This window comes from Orcinus orca, chromosome 7, assembly GCF_937001465.1.
Source record: "Orcinus orca chromosome 7, mOrcOrc1.1, whole genome shotgun sequence".
Lineage (NCBI taxonomy): Eukaryota > Metazoa > Chordata > Mammalia > Artiodactyla > Delphinidae > Orcinus > Orcinus orca.
This window is the reverse complement of record NC_064565.1, coordinates 117,502,394-117,524,878: the sequence shown is the minus strand read 5'-3', so window position 1 is coordinate 117,524,878 and position 22,485 is coordinate 117,502,394. Positions and strand designations below refer to the sequence as shown.

General features: G+C 53.6%; 1 protein-coding gene across 1 annotated transcript; it reads left to right on the top strand.

The window, feature by feature from the left end:
* Positions 1-242: 242 nt before the first annotated feature.
* RAB17 (RAB17, member RAS oncogene family) lies at positions 243-21,619 on the top strand. The gene is made up of 6 exons (XM_049712407.1): positions 243-413; positions 7,076-7,235; positions 15,960-16,111; positions 17,358-17,483; positions 20,421-20,514; positions 20,784-21,619. The coding sequence occupies exons 2-6, from the start codon at positions 7,079-7,081 to the stop codon at positions 20,894-20,896; spliced, it is 642 nt and encodes a 213-aa protein (XP_049568364.1). The 5' UTR covers positions 243-413; positions 7,076-7,078; the 3' UTR covers positions 20,897-21,619.
* The last annotated feature ends 866 nt before the right edge of the window (positions 21,620-22,485 follow it).

Here is a 22,485-nt window from a genome sequence, read left to right as displayed (position 1 = left end):
CTCGTAACAAAACTGAGAAACTCAGGCGCAGCTGGGTGACCGGATGGGAGTGTGACTTCCGGCAGGCGCCCAGGTGCACCCGCAGCGCCTGCATTAAGGTCCAGCCTCCCGCTGCCCCAGGTGGCCACCTGACCACGGCGGACCTTGCCCTGAGAGCCTCTCGGGAAGGGAGGAGGCCTTGGGGGAGGGGGCTGGGCAACGCCTTGGCCCGAGGCTGCTGCCTCTCACCTGTTTTCTGTGAGCCTCTGCCTGGCCCCGGGGCCACGGCCACGCCCCAGCCCGCCTGTTGAGGGAACAAAACTTTCCCCTGGCCAGAAGCGGGGAGAAAGGGGACACACGTAGGGGCCCTGTGGGACCCGGTGATGATAGGGTGTCAGGCTGTCTGGAAGTGACCAGGCCTGGGGAACAGGTGAGTCATTGTTTAAACTTCTGCGTGCTTTGTCGACTGTGTGTGTGTCATTGTTTAAAGTTCTGTGTGCTTTGTCGAGTGTGTGTGTGTGTGTGTGTGTTTGTGTGTATCTGTGTGCGGATATCGATGTGTGTCTGTTTGTATCTGTGTGTCTGTGTGCATGTATGTGGGTGTGGGTGTATCCGTGTGTGTCATGTGTGCCTGCACCTTTGTGTCTGACGTGTGTCCGTGCACGAGCCCCAGTGCACAGAATCAAAAGGGCGAAGTGAAGAGCCAGGAGTGTGTCCTGAGCGCCAGCGGTGTCCTTGCTCGTCCCCGATGGCTTGCTAGGTCAGGGTCCTGGAAGGAGATTCCTATTTAAAGAGTGGCCTCTGGGAAAATCCATTTAAAGGCTTGAACGTAATGAATAGGGGCCCTTACAGGAATCCATTTCAAATGGATCACGGTGCCCAAGTGCTACCGACTGACCTCAGAATAGACAACTGCACAGTAAGCCCTGCGTTCCTTACACGCCTGGGCGGGGAGAGCTGGAGGAGGACGTGCTCGCTGGCGACGAACTCGGCAGATCAGACGCTTCCCTGGAGCGACCCTCCCCCAGGAAGACTGGTTTGGACTTGCAATCTCTCCTTTTTCCCTTGGTGCAAGGAGATGAGCTTGTCAGAAATGAAAAGCCCGAAACCGAAATGCTCCGCAGGGTGTCCCTGTTGGCCCCGATCACAAACGTGGCATTCTTGAGATCGTCTCTGCGTTTAGAGACACTTCAGTAACACTGTCTTCATGAAATTACAGGGGCCGGGTCAGGAGTCACATTTTTCAATTGGAGTCCTCTCTGAACAGAGGGCTTCAACCTCTAATCAACGTGTAATCACACGAAAACTCATACATGAAAATGCTTACTGCAGTCTTATTTATTACAGAGAAAAAACAATTAAAGCCAAGTAAAAATCCAGTAACAGAGAAATAGTTCAGGAAATTGGAATCGTTGTAGGGGTATTATGTGGTCATTAAACACACATAGGTCAAATGCATCTACAACATATGCAGTAATGTGGAAAACCGCCCTTCATATGTCTCACTTTTTTTTTTAATGTAGGATGCATAATTTTATGTTAAAATGATGGTTTGTTTTTAAGATTCTTATACAAAAAATTAGAAGAAAGTAGGCAAAATACCATCCCTCGTTGTATTAAGGGTGTGGAATTACGGGTAATTTCATATTTTTCATATGGACAATTATGTGTTTATATTTATTGAAAAATAATGTTTTTAGATAAAGAGATGTGTCACCTGTATGTGGTATCATAGTAATGGCATGTTTATTCATACTCCACCGATTTTGGTTAATTCAGACATGTTTGGGGCTAAAGATTTTCTTGACTTAAGGAGAGTTTTATTAATTAGTGCACATAAATAGCAAGGAAAACTTAAAGGGGTATCTTTAAATACTTGAGAATTGCTGTAGGTGTGTTAGAACTTTCTCTTTATGTAAAATTACAGCACAAATCAGTGGAATATCTGCTTCTAAGCAGGTGCCTTAAGTACTTTCGCAAGAAACAAGGTATTAGCCTGGGGTGGCACAGAAACCTGGGGAATTCCATTTTTAAAAGCGTTTCTTTTTTCCAGCTTTATTGAGACAATTGACATATATATAACATGGGGTAAATTTAAGGTATGTTACGTGCTGATTGGGTACATTTACATATTGCAAAAACACCTCCACCCCGTCACATAATTACCATTTCTTTTTGTGGTGAGAACACTTAAGATCTACTCTCTTAATACTTTTCGAGTGTATAATACCATATGAGCTTTAATCATCACGCTGTACATGAGATCCCCAGAACCTGTGAATCTTACAACTGAAGTTTGCACCCTTTTACCAATATCATCCCACTTCCCACACACACCCCAGCCTCTGGTCACCACCACTCTACTGTTTCTCTACATTAGGCCAAAAAAAAAAAAAAAAAAAGTGGTTTGTAAGTGAGGGCTTGCTACTGAGATGACCATCTTTTGGGCAATGAGGTCCGGCCAGCGGCTCCCCGGCAGGCTCATTGCACCAGCGGTTCTTGATGTGGGTGGAGCGCAGGTCCTGCTGCCTCTGTAAGTGACTGAAATGATGCTCGTGCCTGGTGAATCCAGTGTGGACGTGAAGGCAGCCTGTTCTGACTTAAAAAAAAATTTTTTTTTTAATTTGTTTTATTGAAGTCTAGTTGATTTACAATGTTGTGTGAATTTCTGCTGTACTGCAAAGTGATTCAATTATACATATATATACATTCCTTTTCATACTCTTTTCCATTATGGTTTATCCCGGGATAGTGAATATAATTCCCTGTGCTATACAGTAGGACCTTGTTGTTTATCCATCCGTTATATAATAGTTTGCATCTGCTGACCCCAAACTCTCAGTCCATCGCTCCCCCGCCCCCATCCTCCTCCTTGAGCCTGCTCTGGCTTGGACTCCTGCATCTTTCTCTTAGAAAAGCTGCTGGGCCTCTCTGTAAGGTGGGGTAACGCCAGGACCCCTGGAGGCTTCTTGCTCTGCTTCAGTAGAAACCTGTGTGCCGCCGAGCCGTGCAGGGGCCCTGAGCACACGGTCACCCTGCGCCTCAGTGGAGATGGCGGGTCCATTAGCCTTGGTCCCCCCCTCCCCCGCAGTGTTGTAGGGCAAGGGCTCCCTGCCCAACAAGCATAGAAGCAACACTATGGCACTGGCTTTTGAGAAAAGACAGAGGTTTAATTCGAGGTCGACCGGCAAGGCTCTCAAACGTGTCTCTACAATCCACGTTTGGGGCAAAATTTAAGGGCTTCGGGGAATTTTAAACTTGGAAGCGAACCGGCTAGTCTTGAATCTCCCTATAAGCTACGCGAGCGCTCCAGGAAGCCAGCTTTTCCTTATTAAAGGACCTGTCCTTCCTAAAGGGCTCTGGGGGCAACATTTCTATTCTTTGAGTTTCCTAGTCTGGAGCTTTCTGGTTTGGGAGTCATCCTGGAGACGTGGGTTCCCGCCTTGCGCATGCGCAGTGCTGTCTCTGTACAGTGACTCCGGGTTTGATTAGTCAACCCACCTCTTTAAGGAGGCAAAAACCACTTTAAGTTGGTCCAGGTTTTACGTGCTGTTACAGCAGCCTCATCTGAATACGTTGCCTGAATCTGAATGCCGGGTTGCCTTTAAACCTGTAACTTTCTGCTTTTCTTGGTCACTCGGGCTGAGCTGCCTGGAGGAAGCGGGTCCCAGCACCTCCTGGATGCCCCTCCTCTGGTTTCTCTTTCTGCAGAGATCCCAGCCCACTTTTTTTTTAATTTGCGGTACGTGGGCCTCTCACTGCTGTGGCCTCTCCCGTTGCGGAGCACAGGCTCCGGACGCGCAGGCTCAGCGGCCATGGCTCACGGGCCCAGCAGCTCCGCGGCATGTGGGATCTTCCCGGACCGGGGCACCAACCCGCGTCCCCCGCATTGGCAGGCGGACTCTCGACCACTGCGCCCCCAGGGAAGCTCCCAGCCCACTTTTTGACAAGCTCCCTGGGGTTGGACTGGCTGTGCAAGCTATGGGGTTGAAGCAGCGTGTCTGTCTAGTTATGACTTGCTACGCCATCCCTACGGATATGCGCGAGACATTTATTGAGCACCTACTGTCATCTCAGTGAACACTGTCTTTGCTTTCGTGAGCAGTTATAGCCCGGCGAGAGAGAGAACCAAGAAAAAAATAATTCTACGAATTAAGGGAGAGCTGGAAACAGATCATTTCCGTCAAGAAGAGGAACAGGGAGCTGTGGGCCCCACAATGCAGAGAATTTTCTCTCTTTTATGCACTGCTATTTATGGGGACTGGACACACGATCGGGGGTGAGGGGGTGGGGTAGGGGTGGCAGCTGTGAGACCAGACAGGAGGCTGCGGTGGGAGAGGGATTGCATCGAGGTGAACAGAGAGAAGAGAGCAGATGTAGCAGCTTCTTCACCGTAAGGCAAATTCCCCAGATGATTAGGCCGTGGGGTTGACAGATAAGCGACTCTAGCAACCTCTGAACTTTGAGCCAATATCTTTTTGTTATCTTTCCTGCGGCTTCTATCCTCATTCCGGACTCTGATTTGCCCTTTGGCCTGTAGAGCTGAATCCTAGGCTGTCATTTTATCCGTGAGGGCCAGCCACTTTGGGGGGCGCCCCCATTTGTTCCCGGTGTTTATTTTATTTTGCCTTTGAGTTTAATTTCTACCAGTGGATCGGAAATCTGTAGAAGGACTGCTTTGAATTCCTGCATGGGTGGTGGGTTCTGGAGAGAGGACCGGCCCCTGCAGAACTGCATTCCCCAACCCCCGGGGCAGCTGCGGGTCTGCGGGATGCAGAGGAAGTCGCAGGGTGCCCTGGTGGGATGTCATCCGTTGACACAATTAAGCATCCTCCCCGATGGTGAAACTTGACAGCATCCCATGGAAGATGGGGCTCCAGACATGCTTTCCAGTAACCATTCAGCTCTGCTGTGTCCCTTTCGCCAGGGAGTGGATGGGCCTGTGAACCCTTCTCTGCCAAACCCTGTAACTCCAGTCACCTTCTGTTTAGAAAGTCTTGTTGGTATTTAGGACTCCGTCCTGTTTGCTTTTAAACTTTGATCCCAAACTCGATTCTTTTCCTTTTGTCCCCACAGCGCAGACCAGACCAGTCTGTGGCTGTGGCTGCCTGTTGGGGACAGCGAGGAAACAGGGTCTGCTTCCTACTGCTCTCGTTTTTCTCCCTCCCTCTTCAAAATCCCTTCCCTTCCTCCATTCCCACCCACTGCAATGAGGTGGGAGAGGCTCTGTTCACTGAACGGGCTAGCTCTGAGGTGGGTTTGGGTATTTTTCAGGGGAAGTTTTCTCTAGATGCAATCCAGATAGTAGACGAAGACAAAATGATAACAGTGGAATGCCACCAGTTTGCAGACCCCGAATGAGACAGTGGACATAGGGACAGTTTTCAATGGCTGTTGCCTCCTGAGGAAATGCCCACCACACTCATGACAGTATTCTTGCCAAAAGACAGCCTATATCCAATCAGATTTCTGTTCTGAGCCACCAGGCTACAGAAAATCAGGGTTCAAGGGAACACATTCAATGACAACTTAGGGATGCAATCAGCAAAATCCAGACTGGAAACTACAAGGCAATCTGATTTCAACAAATAAATTACAGAGAAAAAGAGGATGCATGTACATATACCGAGATTTGCAGGAGAATTAATAGGATGTCTAGGAATTCCCTCAAACTAATCTTCGGAGGAAGGAGGGTTTGGGGGTGTGGGTGAAACAAGATTGGCTACAGCTTGTAAGGTCGGATCTTAACAAACGGCACCGCGAAACAGAGGACAGCTTCAAGTGAGCTTTATTAGGGAGCGCTCCCGGGCGAGATGCACTGGTCCGAGAGAAAGGGGCCAGAGAAGTCGCGCCCAGGCGAGGGTTGGGCAAGATTTTATAGGGGAAGAAGGGAAAGGGATGTGGTGAATCTGGGAGGGCGCAGGGCATTCCTTATTTGGTGGTCTTTTCGGGTATCCTGGTGGACCGTTAGTCCCGCCCCTCGAAAGGCGGGAAGGCTGGGCCGGGTTCAAAGTCCCCAGGTCAGTTCCTGGAACTGGGTGGTGTGGATTGTCTCCAGGGCAGTTTCTGGAACTGGTGGTCCAGAGAATTTCGGTCTGATGCAACCTGTGAATCTGATTGTGTTCCCCTGCCTCGGGCCAGTTGGCCTTACACAGCTGATTCTTGTGGAGGTGGATGATGGAGGTCTGAGGTCCACCAGAGCGACCTCCATCCTCTCTGTTCTGGTACATGCGTGAAATTTTCTACAATGAAAACATGTGCAGGGTTTGCCCAAATTAATTTTGATCACAGAGCCGTTTTTCTCCAGGGCATATCGCTGTGGGTTCTGAGGCTTTCAATACAGTGGGAAGGAATGCAATGTTTTGAGATCCTTGAAACACCAAGCTTTTTCTTGAAACACCAGTTTGAATCCATGAACCACAGCTGAGAGAGTGCTGTAACTTTTAGGTATTTCAGATCCTTTTTGGAATAAGTCATAGGTTTTTCAAAAGTGAGAGGTGATGGAAAGAGGGCAATGAGCCAGTATGATGACTAGCACACAATCACTACTTTGCAGGGTACGAAGCTGTTCATATGCGTAGGCCCGTGCCGGGCACCGTGCACACGCTTTGCAAGAACCTCACAACATTTCCACCCTGTCCGGGGGTGAAAAGCCCCACTTACCACCTAAAATAGGGAAACCCAGTGTGTGCTGTGTGCCAGTCCTCTCAGGAGGCAGCCGTCATGGTGGAAGAGACACCTCACTGGGAACGAAAGCTTCGGTATGAAATTTGGGCTCCGCTATGGAAAAGCCTTCTGTTTCTCTGTGTCCACTCACTCATTCATTCAGTCACCCATCCATTCATTCACTCACTCATTCGTTCAGTCACTCATCCATTCACTCACTCACAGCAGGCGTATATTATAGCTATTGCTCACCCCACTTTCCAGAAGGGGAGATGGGGTACAGAGTGGCAAGCCAGGTGCCTCTGACGTGGAGCTCCTTTCCGTTCAAGGCTGTCTGTATTCATCCAGGGCAGCAGCGTCCCGGGGGCCCACTTGCTGAGAGTATTTGGTATCTGACATTCAGCCTCCGTCCATCATTGTCTCTCTGCAGGGCATGGCGCAGGTGGATGGGGTCCCCCAGCCCGGGGCTGCCCTGGGCCAGGCCTGCATCTTCAAGCTGGTTCTCCTGGGCAGTGGTTCTGTGGGCAAGTCCAGCTTGGCTCTCCAGTATGTGAAGAATGATTTCAGGAGCATTCTGCCGACCGTGGGATGTAAGTGACGGGACAGGGCACCCTTCCTTCGTCTCCTGGTGGGGGAGGCAGGGCTGCTGACCCACACGTGGGGCACCTGGGGATGAGGCTGCCTGGGAATTTCCCAGGCTCTCCTGGAGCCTCGGGCAGTGCCTGGCACGTGCAGGGAGGGCATGAGGTCCACCCCAGGCAGGCATGCACACGGGATCCAGAACCCAGACAGGTTTCAGCTCAGCTGGAGTCTGCGGGGGCCGGGGAGGGGGCGGGTAGTGTATCCGCGACAGAGTTTCTGGCCCCGAAGGGTTGGGTGTGTGAGGGCTTCTGCTGGTGGAGGGGGGAGCCCAGAAGAAGAACCTGCCTCCCGGCTCTGCCACTCAGCCCTCTGAACAAGCCGGCCTCTCACCCTGGCTGGTTGCTCTCCTGCCGACACTGCTCCCTTTCTGCCTGGACTCGGCTTACCCGCCTGGCCTGGGCTGGCGGGTAGGGTGGGTGCTGTAGGGAGGGACGGCAGGGAGGGAGGCCTCTCTCACTGCACTGCTTAAAGAGGATAGCAAGTCGTGGCTTTCAGAGGGGAGGGACTTTGGCGCATCTGTGGACAACTGGTCTCCTTCACATCCTGTCTGGGGGTGAAAAGCCCCACTTCCCACCTAAAATAGGGAAACCCAGTGTGTGCTCTGTGCCAGTCCTCTCAGAAGGCAGCCGTCATGGTGGAAGAGACACCTCACTGGGAACGAAAGCTTCGGTGTGAAATTTGGGCTGCGCTGTGGATAAGCCTTCCGTTTCTCTGTGTCCACTCACTCATTCATTCAGTCACCCATCCATTCATTCACTCATCCATTCATTCATTCACTCACCCATCCATTCGTTCAGTCACCCATCCATTCATTCACTCACTCATCCATTCATTCACTCACCCATCCATTCATTCACTCACCCATCCATTCATTCACTCACTCATCCATTCATTCACTCACTCAGCAAGTATCTGTTGGGTGTGGCCTCTGTCCCAGGCCCACATTAGGTGTGGAGGATTCTCTAAGATGCCAAGCAGACACACCAACATAGAAACAGAGCACAAAATTCAGCAAACGGTATTAACTCCTTGGGGGCCCTCAATCTTCTCAGAAGGGTGGTTCCTGAGTCCCTGAGGAATATGCGGCCCGAAGGGATCTGCCAGGGCCAGGCCCCCAGAAATAGTGGTGAGAAGGGCAGAAGCAGGGTGAAGGGCTGGCCCCAGGACGGGAACGCGGGGAGAGCTGGTAGAGACCGTGGATTCAGGCCGGCTGAGGGGCGCGCAGGGCCACCTCTTCTCCATCAGCAGGAAAGTTGACACCGCTCACCCGTGATATCAGACTGGGCTTTAAAAAAATACGACAGAGTGCCAAGTCTGGCTTCAAGTGGGTTTCGTTGAGAGCAGAGACCACAGAAGGGGGCCAGGCCAAGCTGGGATTTTGAGGGCTGTGTCCCTGGGTGTGAACCTGGATTCCAGTTCAGGGGAGGGAGACAGCAGGGACCAGACCGGGCGGCTTGTCGGGCTGGATCTCACTCTAAGACCGAGGTCTGAGGCCATGGCTCCCAGGGCCCTGCTTGTTTATGCACATAAGGTTCTATGGGGACACAGCCCCGCGCATGCCTGTGTGTCCTCTGTGGCTGCTTTCCCTCTGCAAGGGCGGCTTTGAGTTGATTGCTGGCAACGGTGACAGTACATCCCTCGAAGCCTAAAATGTTTACTACAGGGAACTTCCCCCCAAAAGTTTAGGACCCCTGCTCGAGAGCCAGTATCCCGGGAGGCAATGGGCGGCCACGGGGTGGGCTCCAGCAGGCATGGAGTGGCCTGGGGACTCACGGTGAGCCGAGAACTTAGCTCAGTGGGCCCAGGGAGGCCTGCAGCTCTGACCTACCTTGTGGGGCAGAAGAGGCCCCACACACAGAGCCAGGCCGAGGCTGCAGGCGGTGCTGGCGTTCTGTATTTCCAGGGAGGGAAAGGGGAGCGCAGGCAAGTTCGCTAACGCTCCCAAGCGAGAAACCCGCAGGTCCAGCGCGCTGCAGCTCGTGGACGGTGGGTGGGGTGCCCTGTCTCCCCAACCCCAGTCACCTCCACCGCTTCCTTTAGCTCCAGCAAGTCGGGGGCCAAGCTGTCACCCTCCCCAGGCTGTCCAAGTCACCGTGCTCTCTTCAGGGGTCCTACGAGGGTCAGGAGGGTGCACAGAGCCTGGGCTCGGGTCAGGGTGGGGGGGCCTTTGCTTGGGTGGCAGGCCAGGATGCACCCTCTCCACTCTTGGTCCTCTGCCCGGTCCGGCCGTCCTCCTCCTGCCCGTGCCCCTTCCCCAGGCCCGGGCTCATCTCCCCAGGACCCCGCCTCTGCCCTGGGGCTGGTGCCCTAGGCCTTGGCTTCCTGGGCTGCCATGGCCCGCAGCTCTCTAGGTGGGTTTAGCGGTCCTTTATTCAATCAGCAACCAGCCTATTTGTGGAGCACCTGCTAGGTGCCAGCCACTGAGCTGGGTGTAAGGGACGTAGAGATGAGTGCGCCCTCCTTTGCTTTGAGGAGCTAAATCCCCTGTGGGAATGACGGTCTCCGCCACGTACATCTCTGGGCCTACTTCACATGCCTTGTACACCTTGTGATGTTCTTACGACCTTTGCAGGTGGATATTATAACGATTACTAAGTTTTTATAAAAATAAATAAATAATATTATTTATTATAATATGATATTTAATCACATATTATATTCTATGTGTTTTTATTAATTATTATGCTATGATAATTATTATATTATTATAAAAGCAGACATTCCCCCCTTTTTTGTTTTTTCTGGTTTGGCCACGCCGCACAGCAGGTGGGATCTTAATTCCCTGACCAGGGATCGAACCTGTGCCCCCTGCTTTGGAAATGCAGAGTCTTAACCACTGGACCTTTATTTTATTTATTTTTGGCTGCTTTGGGTCTTCGTTGCCACACACGGGCTTTCTCTAGTGCGGCGAGCGGGGGCTACTCTTCGTTGTGCTTCTCATTGCGGTGGCTTCTTTTGTTGCAGAGCACGTGCTCTAGGCCCACGGGCTTCAGCAGCTGTGGTATGTGGGCTCAGTAGTTGTGGCTTGCGGGTTCTAGAGTGCAGGCTCAGTAGTTGTGGCGCACGGGTTTAGTTGCTCCGCGCCATGTGGGATCTTCCCGGACCAGGGCTTGAACCCGTGTCCCCTGCATTGGCAGGTGGGTTCTTAACCACTGTGCCACCAGGGAAGTCCCTCTGTGTATCCCTTGAGGCGGAACCAGGACCCTGGCCCAAGGCTGCTCTATTGCTTCTTGGCTGCCCCTCCCTTGTCTCTGCATCCTCTCCCTTCCCTGATTAGCAACGGTTCGAATCTGCCCTCTGGAACTCAGGGAAGGTCATGGGGGCTGGAGTCTGTTCCCTACAAACAAAAGCGAGGGGCATGGAAAGGCTTCTGTGCCCAGGAGCCCCCCAGGGTCCTGCTTGGTTTCAGTTGTCATCCTTTCCTGCTGCCCCCTTTCCTCAGACGGCCACCCTCACACTCCCGAGGGCAGCGGGGGGACCAGGGCCTGGCATGTCTTTGGTGGTGCTGCCTTCAGGGCAGGCCGGCTGCAAGACACTCCAGCCCTGGGGAAGAGCGGGGGTCCCTGGGCCCCTCCAGAGGGTCTGGATCTGTCGGTGAGTGTGTGGAGTGGCCCCGCAGTGGAGGGTTACACAAGCACTGGGCACAGCTGTGCAGAAGAGCGCCCGGGCCGAGACAGGGTTCCAGCCACCCTGCGGCAAGACCTGTTCTTCCAGAGGAAGCTGGAGCCGTAAGTGTGGCAGGCGGTGACAGACTCTTGTACCCGAAGCAGAGCCTGAGTGGAATTGAGCACAGCCTCCCGAGGGCGTGGCCTGCTGGGAGGAGACCAGAACCCCCTGAACTCCCGGCTGCCCCAGCACCACAAAGCCCGCCAGGCCCATCTGAGAGACGGGCTGGCAGGGGAGGTGGGCCGCTGCCAGACGCGCTTATGGTGGCTGGGAGCTTGGAGCACCAAGAGCTCCTGCAGACCCCTCATCCTGGAATCCTGAAAGGCAGCAGCAGGGGAAATTCCAGCCCAGTTCCCTGCCCTGCACGTTGTAGTGACATCTTTGGAGGGGTGGTGACATCTAGTGCTTGCGTTCGGATTTGCTGGCAGAAGCCAGTTTGGACCAGCTGGGCCTTGCCTGGGGCGGCGAAGGTGCGAAAGGTGCTGGATTTCGCCCCACCTCCCTTCGCTGCTGCATGAAACATTGCTGGAGCCCAGGTGACCCTGAGAAGTCACCCATGTTGTGTTCCCTTCCACCGGGAAGCAGCTCGTGACTTTTACAGAAAAGAGAGCGCCGCAGAGAGGGCTCCAGTGAGCAGGATAGGACGTTTATTTAAATTAAAAGGTCAAAAAGCAAAACGTTTCCTTGTGTTAACATTTAGTTGAGACACCTTTTAATTGGGGGCAACAGAATGCAAGTTGAAGAACAACCCCCAGTGAATTCTCTTGTCATTCGTTGCCCAGGGGGGGTCCATTCAGCTCAGCAAGTGGAAGGCACGCCCGCTTCCAGAGGCTGGGGAGGGGGCCGGAAGCGTCCCCAAGTGTCCCCACTGCTGGGGCTCCTGTGTTGAGGTCTGTGCTGGGGCCAGAGGAGGCTGGAGCCCTGCTTTGTGTCACCATATAAAGCAATGCCAGGTGGCCCCGGTTCAGAGTATCGTCTGGTAAAAATGTGCCGGTGTGTCATCTCCACCAGCGTATTCTAGAAACGTGGACAATTCTGGGTTCTAGGCCTGGTCCTGCTCCCACATCCCAGCTTGTTGCCAACATCATTTCAGGAAAAATCTCCCAGTCTGTTTGAATATCTCGGAAGTTTACTTTTTAATCACTTTTTGGCTTTAGCTGTGAACAGGTAGAAAATGTGGTCAGTGGGTTTCTGAACAAGGAAGGTAATACATGTGGGCTCTTTTGTGGGTTGGAGCCAGGAGTTCACGGGGCAGGGGGTGGAAGTTTGCTTTGGATACCAGCCCAGGGGCCCACCTGGGGGGTCTGTGTCTCTCTCCAGGGGAGACGAGGTGCTGCGGTCTGTGAATATCCAACAGCCACTCATGCCACATCATTGCTCGGTGTGAAAACCCTGCGCTCCTTGGAAATCGGTTGGGATTTTGCATTGATTTAAACTCAACCACCAGCCATCGTTTTCAGAGTAGAAAAGGAAAGTATCAGAAGCTAAGATTGTTAAGCGAAGGAGGCAAACCTGAATTTTATGCCCACCTGTAACCTGGCAGGGATGACTTTTAGGATGAAACAAAAATCGCACACGGAAGTGTGATTTGACCTGATAGCAAACAGACAAAGGGTGTGGATCAAAGGCTGCTTTTCCCAGGCAGTGACCCGGGAGAGTGGAGAGGGAGGGGAGGAAGGGGCGTCAGGTGCCACACCCTGCACCTCGTCTCTTTTCTCCTGGGTTTGACAACCGCCCTGGGAAGAGGGCACTGTTGACTCTTGGTAAAGGAGGAAGCTGGGATCTCTAAGGTTGAAGCAAGCCGACAGAGTTTGTTGCAGCTGATAGACTTCCCTCCAAGGCCCAGGCGTGGCCCTCACCCTCAAGACCTCAACAGTCTTAATGGAGCTTCTGTCCTGCTCAGTCCTGACAGTAGCCCTGTATGAGCTGGGAGCTGTCAGTCCTACTGTTGAGCTGAAGACGGCAGCTTTCTTTGACCTGGTGTGGTGTTCTGCTGGGCTGTCATAATAAACACCACAGACTGGGTGCCTTAAATAACAGAGGTTTATTCTCATAGTTCTGGGGGCTGGACGTCCAAAAGCGAGGTGTTGGCCAAGTAGTTTTCATCCTGAGCTCTCTTTTGGCTTATGGGTAGCTGCCATCTAGGTAACTGGCTGTGTGCTTCCATGGCCTCTTCTTTGTGTTTGCATGGAAGGGAGGGGAGAGAGAGAGTGAGAGAGAGCAGACAGACAGACAGAGACAGAGAGACAGAGAGAGGAGACAGAGGGAAGAAGACAGAGAGAGAGAGAGACAGTGAGAGAGAGGGAGTGCATTCTTACAGAGGCACTAATCCCATCCTCAGGGCCCCACCCTCATGACCTCATGTAACCCTAATCGCCTCCCAAAAGCTCCATCTCCAAATACTATCATACTGAGGGTTAGGGCTTCTATATGTGAATTTTGGGAGGATACAATCATTCAGTCCATAACACCTAGGAAGTGTATCTGACTTCGAGTTTGTGGACGAGCAGAAAAATCCAGGATGTGCAGGCAGAGGGTGGATCAGCGGTTTCCATTTAGGAGTCACCCCAAACTAGATTCTCATGAGAGAGAATCATGATCTTACCCTTTCTATGCTAAAAATCTCAGCCCAGACTTGTCTCTTATTCTCTGTCGGTAGCAAATTGAATCGTGTCCCCCAAAAGATTCGTCCTCCTCCTAATTCCCAGTGCCTATGAATGTGGCTTTATTTGGAAAAAGGGTGTTTACAGATGTAACTAGTTAAGGATATTCCTGGATTTCGGGTGAGCCCTGAATCCCATGACCAGTGTCTCTGTAACAGGAAAACACAGATGCAGAGGGGGTGGCCATGTGAAGACAGAGGCAGAGACGGGAGAGATGCACCTACAAGCCAGGGACCACCGACGGTTGCTGGTCCCCACCAGGAGCCAGGAGGGGGTGTGGGACAGATTCCCTCTCAGAACTTCTGGAAGGAGCCAACACTGGAAACTCCTTGATTTTGGACCTCTGGCCCCCAGAACTGAAAGGATAAATGTCTGCTGTTTTTAGCCGCCCTTTTTGTGGTTATTTGTTATGACAACCCCAGGGCACTAACACACTGGCCTTGGAGTGAAAAATTTAACTTCAAGCATGTGGCTACGTTTACCAGAATCTCCCAGCAAGCTTCCAACCCAGCCCGGGTCTGGGCAGGACAGAAGCTTTGCCTGGAGTCTCATCCCTGGCCCCTCCCAGTCCCTGGTCTAGTTCTGTATATGACATACCCTATACGCTATGGGGGCAGAACATCTTTTTTTTTTTTGCGGTACGCGGGCCTCTCACTGCTGTGGCCTCTCTTGTTCCGGAGCACAGGCTCCAGACGCGCACGCTCAGCGACCATGGATCACGGGCCCAGCCGCTCCACGGCATGTGGGATCTTCCCGGACCGGGGCACGAACCCGCGTCCCCTGCATCGGCAGGCGGACTCTCAACCACTGCGCCACCAGGGAAGCCCAGAACATCTTTTTTAAAATTTATTTTATTGAAGTATAGTTGATTTCTGCTGTACAGCAAATGACTCAGTTATACATACGTATATTCTTTTTCATCCTTTTCCATTATGGTTTATCACAGGATATTGAATACAGTTCCCTGTGCTCTACAGCAGGACCTTGTTTATCCATCCTGTATATATACTAGTTTGCATCCATCCCTCCTTCACCTCCTCTCCCCCTTGGCAACCACAAGTCTGTTCTCTATGTCTGTGAGTCTGTTTCTGTTTTGTAAATAGTTCACTTGCGTCATGTTTTAGATTCCACATATAAGTGATATCATATGGTATTTGTCTTTCTCTTTCTGGCCTGCTTCATTTAGTATGATAATCTGTAGGTCCATCCATGTTGCTGCAAATGACATTATTTCATTCTCTTTATGACTGAGTAATGTTCCATTGTATGTATGTACCACATCTTTATCCGTTCATCTGTCGATGAACATTAGGTTGTTTCCATGTCCTGGCTATTGTGAATAGTGATGCTGTGAACATTGGGGTGCATGTATCTTTTTGAATTATAGTTTTGTTCGGATATATGCCTAGGAGTGGGATCGCTGGATCACATGGCAACTCTTATTAGTTCTTTGAGGAACCTTCATACTGTTTTCCATAGTGGCTGCACCATTTTACATTCTGGGGACAGAACATCCTGGTGTTAGTAAATAACTATTTTAAAGTCACAACACTTTGGAAAGCTATGCTAAGGGGAAAACAGTCTTCAAATGAAAGGTGGATTGCCCAATATGTTGAATGAATGGTTTGTGGGTAGACCTTTCGTTGTGTGTACTTATTAAGCAGGGGCAATAGTGCATAAAAGTCCTGCTCTCCAGGTGCTCCCTGTCACCAGGGTGACAGATGAGAACACGGAAGTCTACCTGTGCGGTGGGTGAGTGATAAGCACAGGCGGGCTACTGTAGACCACTCCCAGGGAAGGGGGCCCCAGCACCGCCCCAAGGGCTCACACTCAGAGACCCGGTGGACATGTAGGGAGGTGGGGAAGAGGAAGGATTCCAAGCAGAGAGGTCAGTGGAGAAGGGAGGTCAGCAGGGAGAGGTGTGGGTCAGGCCGGGGGTTAGCAGGAGGCTGGGAAGGTTGCAGGGGAGGAGCTGGTGTGACCGTCAGCATGCCAGCTACCTTGCTGGACACCCACGGGGTGACCCTGGTTGTCAGAGACCCTTCCATGCCTCACATAGTCCAGAGGATTTGAATAGGACCCTGAGAGTCTATCTTCCCACCCAAAGCCTCTGTGGAATCTGCAAAGGTCTGCAGCAAATTCCTTGTCACTCTTTGCTTTTTCTGGAAAATGCCATCTTCTAGAAGAGGTGTTTGCTGAGCCTTCCCCACTGAGGGTGACAGGAAGCACAGGGCTGGCTGTCTCTGGCTGGTTTGCTGAGCCCAGGGTTCACGCTGGTCCAGGCTGAGCTGTGGATAAAGACCTCGTCCTCCATGTAAAACTCCTTCTGGGCTTCTGTTTCAGGTGCGTTCTTCACAAAGGTGGTGGATTTGGGGGCTGCGTCTCTGAAGTTTGAGATCTGGGACACGGCTGGCCAGGAAAAGTACCACAGCGTCTGCCACCTCTACTTCAGGGGTGCCAATGCTGCGCTTTTGGTGTATGATGTCACCAGGAAGGTGAGGCTCACCTGGGTGTGTCCCCGCCCTCCCAGACACATGGACGCAACCTTCTGGCGGCATTACGTGACTGACCTGTGCTGGTGCTTTATGTTAAAATCGTGAGCACCAGTGGAGAATCCTTCAGTGAAAGTCAGTCACCTCCTCCGGGAAGCCCTCCCTGACAATCCCTTTGCCTGCTGCACAGTTAGGTTTGTGCCCCTCCGTGGTCCTCTTGGAGTACCCAGAACAGTGCACCCCCATCCATCACTCACGATTCCTTGGGTGCCCACTGAGCTGGTGAGGGGGGGGTTATGAAAACAGGATACAGCCCCTGGCTGCATATCCACTACAGAATCTCATCGGGCCAAACAGCAGTGAGCAGATGCTTAGTGTACCAGCAGGGAAGGGTGGGGTTCTATGGGAGTTGACAGGAGGGGCACCATACTGCCTGCAGGAAGGCTCTAGCTGAGACGTTGGGAGAAACAGGATTAGCCCTGTTGGGCAGGGCCGGGCAGGGAGGTGGTGGTGGGCGTGTGAGTGGCGAGGGGGAAGGGAGTTCCGGTCAGAGGGCAGCGCTGGTGGAATTAAGGAGGTCGAGTGCCATGCGTGGAGCCCCTGCAGTGCTGAGAGCAGGCCTACTGGGTCAGCATGGCTGCAGGGGAGAGGGGCTGCGTGGGACCCAGGACAGAGGCCCCGTTCCCGGGTCTGTGGGGCACTGCAGTTAGGATCAGGGTTTGGTGTGACAGCCACTTCCCCACAGAGTGGTCCTTGAGGGTATCGTGGAGCAGAGGCCTCTAGGGTTCCAGGTCTGACTCGGAACCTCCTGCAGCCCCCAGCCTCCTGCTGCCTGGGTGAGGACAGAGCTGCCTTCGGCCCAGACCACCCAAGGCCAGAGAAAGACCAGCTACCCCTGCTCAAGGGGCAGAACAGCCCTTGGGGCCCGATATAAGGCCAGTTGGATCATGTGCCATTTTATGTTAAAATCGTGACAACCAGTAGATTCCTTCAGTGAAAGTTGGTCACCTCCTCCAGGAAGCCCTCCCTGACAGCCCCTCTTCCTGCTGCACGGTTGGGTTTGCGCCCCTCTGTGGTCCTCCCGGAGTACCCAGAACAGAGCACCCCCATCCATCCCTCACGGTTCCTTGGGTGGGTCACTTGGATCCTGTGTTTTACGCAGGGTAGCTACTGACACTTGCCTTGTCCTTCCTGGGATGGCTGAGGAAGACCACCAGGTTTGCCTGACAGTCCTGTTTTCCTTTCTCAGGCTTCCTTCTGCAAGGCGCGGCAGTGGCTGAAGGACCTGGAGGAGGAGTTCCACCCGGGAGAAGTCGTGGTGATGCTGGTCGGCAACAAGACGGACCTCAACCAGGAGCGGGAGGTGACCTTTGAGGTGGGCCTGGAGATGGTCATTATGTCCCCGGTGCGGGAGGGGGGAGGAACCCCAAACACACACGCCCACCTACCGACACACTCATACAGCCCCCCCCCCCCCCCCACACACTCACATACCACTTTAGATTCCCTCCTGGGCAAAGGTTTCTGGTCTCTCCTGGGAAGGTCAGACCCCCAGGTGTCTGCTCCTGGCTGCGGGGAGAGCTGCAAGCATGACCGCAGCCTCCCGAGGGCTGGCAGGGGCGGGCGCAGTGCAGGGAACGGTTTCCATGAGGAAACCACGACCCTTCCCACCCTCGCTCCTTCTTTGAGTAATGGCGGGTTTCAGATCTTTCTCTTTGTGTTCAATAAACTGTTCAAGAAGGGGCAAATCCAAATTTTTTGCTAGGAAATGAGCAAGGGAGAGAGAACCTGAAAGCTGCAGCTCTTCTGTAAAACGACCAACAGCAGAATAAATGCTCTAGGTAGTTGCTTGTAAAGCGGGGAGAACCTGAAGCAGGGAGCAAGGGGTTCGCGCGCGTGTGTACAGGACGCGCGTGTGTGTACAGGATGCGTGTGTGTACAGGACGCGCGTGTGTGTACAGGACGTGTGTGTGTACAGGATGCATGTGTGTGTACAGGACACGCATGAGTGTGCAGGACGCGTGTGTGTGTACAGGACACGTGTGTGTGTACAGGACGCGCGTGTGTGTACAGGACGCGTGTGTGTGCAGGACGTGTGTGTGTACAGGACATGTGTGTGTGTACAGGATGCATGTGTGTGTACAGGACGCGTGTGTGTACAGGACGTGTGTGTGTGTACAGGACGTATGTGTGTGTACAGGACACGTGTGTGTGTATAGGATGCATGTGTGTACAGGACGTGTGTGTGTACAGGACGCGTGTGTACAGTGGTGTCTGTGTGTGTGTATGTGGGGGTGTGGGAGGAGGGGCAGATGAGGGGCGAGCGGGACGGGGAGGGTGCTGGGCTACAGCGCAGGGCAGGAAGGGGAGGAGTCTGGGGGCAGGGGGTGGCCGGCGGAGGCCATGCTGGGTAGGCGCTGGGGCTCAGAGGCGGAGATCCCAGCGCTGGTGCTGGGATTGGGGGCTTTATTCCGGGGCAGCCTTGAGTCCCTGGGGTGGGGGCCTGACGGGTGATTTAGGAAGAGCGTGTGGGGCCCAGGTCAGGCCGAGTTGGGAGACGGGGCCTGGGTGGGGAGACCCACTGGAGGCCGGGGGCCCAGCTCAGGGGCGGGAGGGGCCTCCTCTCCGCTCTCCCAGGACCCCTGCCCGCGGGAGGGGGACCCCGTGGCTTAGACTGCACGGAAGCGGCCACCCTGGGGCCTGGGCTGTAGACCCTGGGCCCCCAGACCCCACCCTGGCTTCTTGTTCCCTCTGAGCTCCCACTGAGCTGGGCCTTGGGGGCGGGGGGCAGACCCCGGAGCCGCAGGTGCCTCGGCTGGGCAGAGGCCAAGCTGACCTGTGGCCAGTGCAGCTTTCACATTGATTTGGGGGCTTTTCATCCTAAAATAATTTCAGAATTACAAAAATTGTTGCAAAAATAGTACAAAAAGTCCCCGTCGGCCCTTCTCCCGGCTTTCCCGAATGTTAACATCTTACGTAAGCTCAGAACCACGAGCAAATCAGGAAACGAACGTTCAAGCTACTTTACAGCTCTCGCTCAGATTTTGTCATTTCCCCACTAACGCCCTTCTCTTGGTCGCGGGAAATCTGCTCCTAGCTTTGGCCGTTGAGAGCGCTCCCCTCCGCTGGCCCTGTCACCCGCCCTGTTATTCCTTGAGCGCTTCCTTCCTTTCTGGCTCACCAAGTTGTTCCAGGTTCACCTTTGTCCTTTCTCGGCCCCAGCCCTGGAATCAATCATTTCCCCAAAGAGCCCTGGTTCCTAGTGCCGGGGAATGAGTTTAGGAGTCAAGATCTGTGCACTGGATGTGCTCATTCCACGGAGGGTGAGGTAACTGTGGCTCCCATCCTGGGGAGCCTCCAGGACAAACTGGCGGACGGAGGGCTGGGGACCTGCAATTTAGGGGCCAGAGGCTCATTGGACCCGAGGACAAACCCCTAAAATGACCCCATCTGGAACCCCCAAGCTAGTTGGGCAAAGGGGGGTATTTGAGTTTCATTCATGTGACCCAGATATGAGCTACCTGAAGTCACCGAGTCTTCAGCTGTACCAGGTCACCTTGTCCTTTAAAATACAAGTAATAATGTCCCCATCACTGTGTCTGGGAAAGGGCTGAGAAGCTCGTTGGGGGGTGGTGAAGAGCAAAGCTCTGCGGGCCAGGCTGGGGGTGGGGGGAGTAGACACCGCTGGGCGCCATGCTGTGGGCACGGCCGGCCCAGCCCCCAGGGGCCGGCTCAGCGTCACTCACTGAGCACTGCGCCTCCTGGGAGGGTCGGGAGGCGAGGGGCCTGCATGGGGAGGCCCCCAGCTCCTCCTTCACCCCGGCCTTCCCATGAACGCTTCTCTGCTTCTCGGCCACACGAGCAGCCCTGGTGTTTCCCAGACGCCCTTGCTCTGTACACCCTTCACTCCACGTAGGTCTGACCCCTGTGGGACGGTGGTGGGGGACCCAGAGAAGGGCCGGGCTCCCACCAGGCTGTCCCCACTCCCCTTCCATGTTTCCTCTGTTCTCACTTGGTTTCAGAGCCCACCGGTGCCAGAGAGCCGTGGTAGGGGCAGGAACCTCGCCAAGGAAAGCATCCTTGGACCCCGCTGCGGGTGCCGGGCTCCCCTGCCAGCGAGCACCCTCCCTGCCCTGCTCCCTGGTCTGGGCCCCCTTCTCTGGGAGACCCAGAAACAGAACTTGAGGAATGACGTTCTCTGCTGGTGCAATTGTTTCTCGGCGTTTCTTGGGTCTTCCTGTTAGAAGGCGTCTAAGTGTTCTTGGGAAATTTCTGATGGTTAATGTGGGCTTTCTGTGGCCATTTCTGTCAGGAAGGGAGGGAGTTTGCAGAGAGCAAGGGGTTGCTGTTCATGGAAACCTCGGCCAAACTGAACCACCAGGTGACTGAAGTCTTCAGTGCTGTCGGTGAGTGACCAGCCTCCGACCCCAGAGCAGGGGGTGGGGGGACCATCACTGGGTCTTCAACAGGTCTTCTTCTCTGGCAACCTGGGACCCAGCAGAACGTCTCCAGGGCCTGGAAAGTGGGCAGGAGTCAAGGGTCCGTGTTTCCTGCTTCCTGGAAAACATCAGGGAGGGTGGGACCCTGGGGGATGCCACGTGTGCAAGGCGAGTGCTGGGCTGGGTTGGGGGATTTTCCTCCCAACCAGGCCACGTCCTTCTCCTGTCGTTCACAGCCCGAGAGCTTCTGCAGAGACAAGAGAAGCAGGAGGGCCAGAGGCAGCAGGGAGATGCACGGCTGGCTCTGAATGAGACGCCCCCGGAGCGGGGCAGATGCTGCGCCCGCTAGAAGGGGCCACTCCAGGAAAGGCCGTGGGGAGGATGCGCCCAGCCACAACCCACTGGTCCTCAGGGTGAGCCACCGCCAGCTCCACGTCGCTTGTGGTGCTTATCCTGATTCAGTGTTGATGCTGGCTTGCTCCTGAGTCCTAGAGGCTCTGCAAGAGGGCATCCCTTAGAATAACCACCTCCCAAGCTGGTGGGAATCATTCAGGAGAGGGTCCCATGTCCAAGGCTCCCAGAAGGTGTCAGCTCCACCTCTCAGACACCAGATACCGACTGAATCCCTGATGTCCTGGGGGGTGGGCACGCATGGCCCTGCCCTTAGCTGCCTGGCCACCGGACACTGGAGAATGAAATGGTCAGAGGGGAAATAAAGATCGGAAAATCACCCAGCATGCACTTGGTGTTGGGCAGGGGGCTGCCCGGGGGCTTGGGGCCCCCCTGCTCCTGGGAGGTGGGAGAGGGGACAGCAGGCCCAGCTGCAGGGGGCAGTGCCAGGGAGAGATGGCATGACCATCATGGGGCTGGGCCTGTCGTCATGGGATCTCTGTGAGGTTCCCCCGAAGGACGGTGCCTGACAGAGGGCAGCTGGGGATGGGGGTGGGGGAGTCAGGCCCCCTACTCTCTGCTCCTCTCTGTGAATGCGAAGTGGTGCTTGTGCAAAGCACGCCAGGACTCAGACTTCAAGCCGAGGTGCAAATTGTATCGCGTATGAGTTTTTCTCCGAAAAGTAAACCGATTTCTATCATGTGGTCCTTTTTGTTTTTCCAAATGTTTTTTTATTGTGGTGAAAGTCACATAATATAAAACATACTATTTTAACCACATTTAACTGTACAGTTCGGGGGCACTAAGTACATTCACATTGTTGTGCAATTCTCACCATCATCCGTCTCCTGAAGTTTTCACTTTCTTAAACGGAAACTCTGTCCCCATTACACCCTGAGTCCCCATTCCCCCTCCCCCCCCTCCCCCGACCCTGGAATTTATCAGTGGACTTTCTGACTCTATGAATTTGGCCATTCTATGTACCTCATGTAAGTGGAATCAAACAGTATTTGTCTGCACCTACTGTCTATTGGAATGCATTTTTAGGGTTAACTTTATATCACATGGTCTTCGGTGAGTTTGTAAGCTGGGGGTCTGTTCCTGCACATCCTCTAGGAGGGCTCATGGTGAGTAAATACTGAGGGGCCCCAGGCGCGGGCTGTGGCTGAGGTGGGCACAGGACATCTTTCTAGTGGTGACACATCATGGGCTCACCTCGTTCCTGCCTTTAGAGAGGCCCGATGGCTCTTCTGTATGAAATTTTAAATAAGACGACATTGTCATCCCCTGAAAAAGATGGCTTCACTATATCAACTAACTTCTATATCAACGGAAACGTAAAGCATCCTTCCGCATTGACGCTGAGCTCCTGGACGTCCCAAAAGCACTCACGCGGTCTTTTTTCTAGACAATTTCCAGGTGAAACCCGACAGCTTGGTGCTGTGTGCCCTGCAGTTTCTGACTGCAGTGAAGTTTTGTATGCGACTGTTCCCTTGTAGGTGAAGTACGTGAGGTGTGAGCCCCTCTGTGTAAGGCTGAGTCCTCATG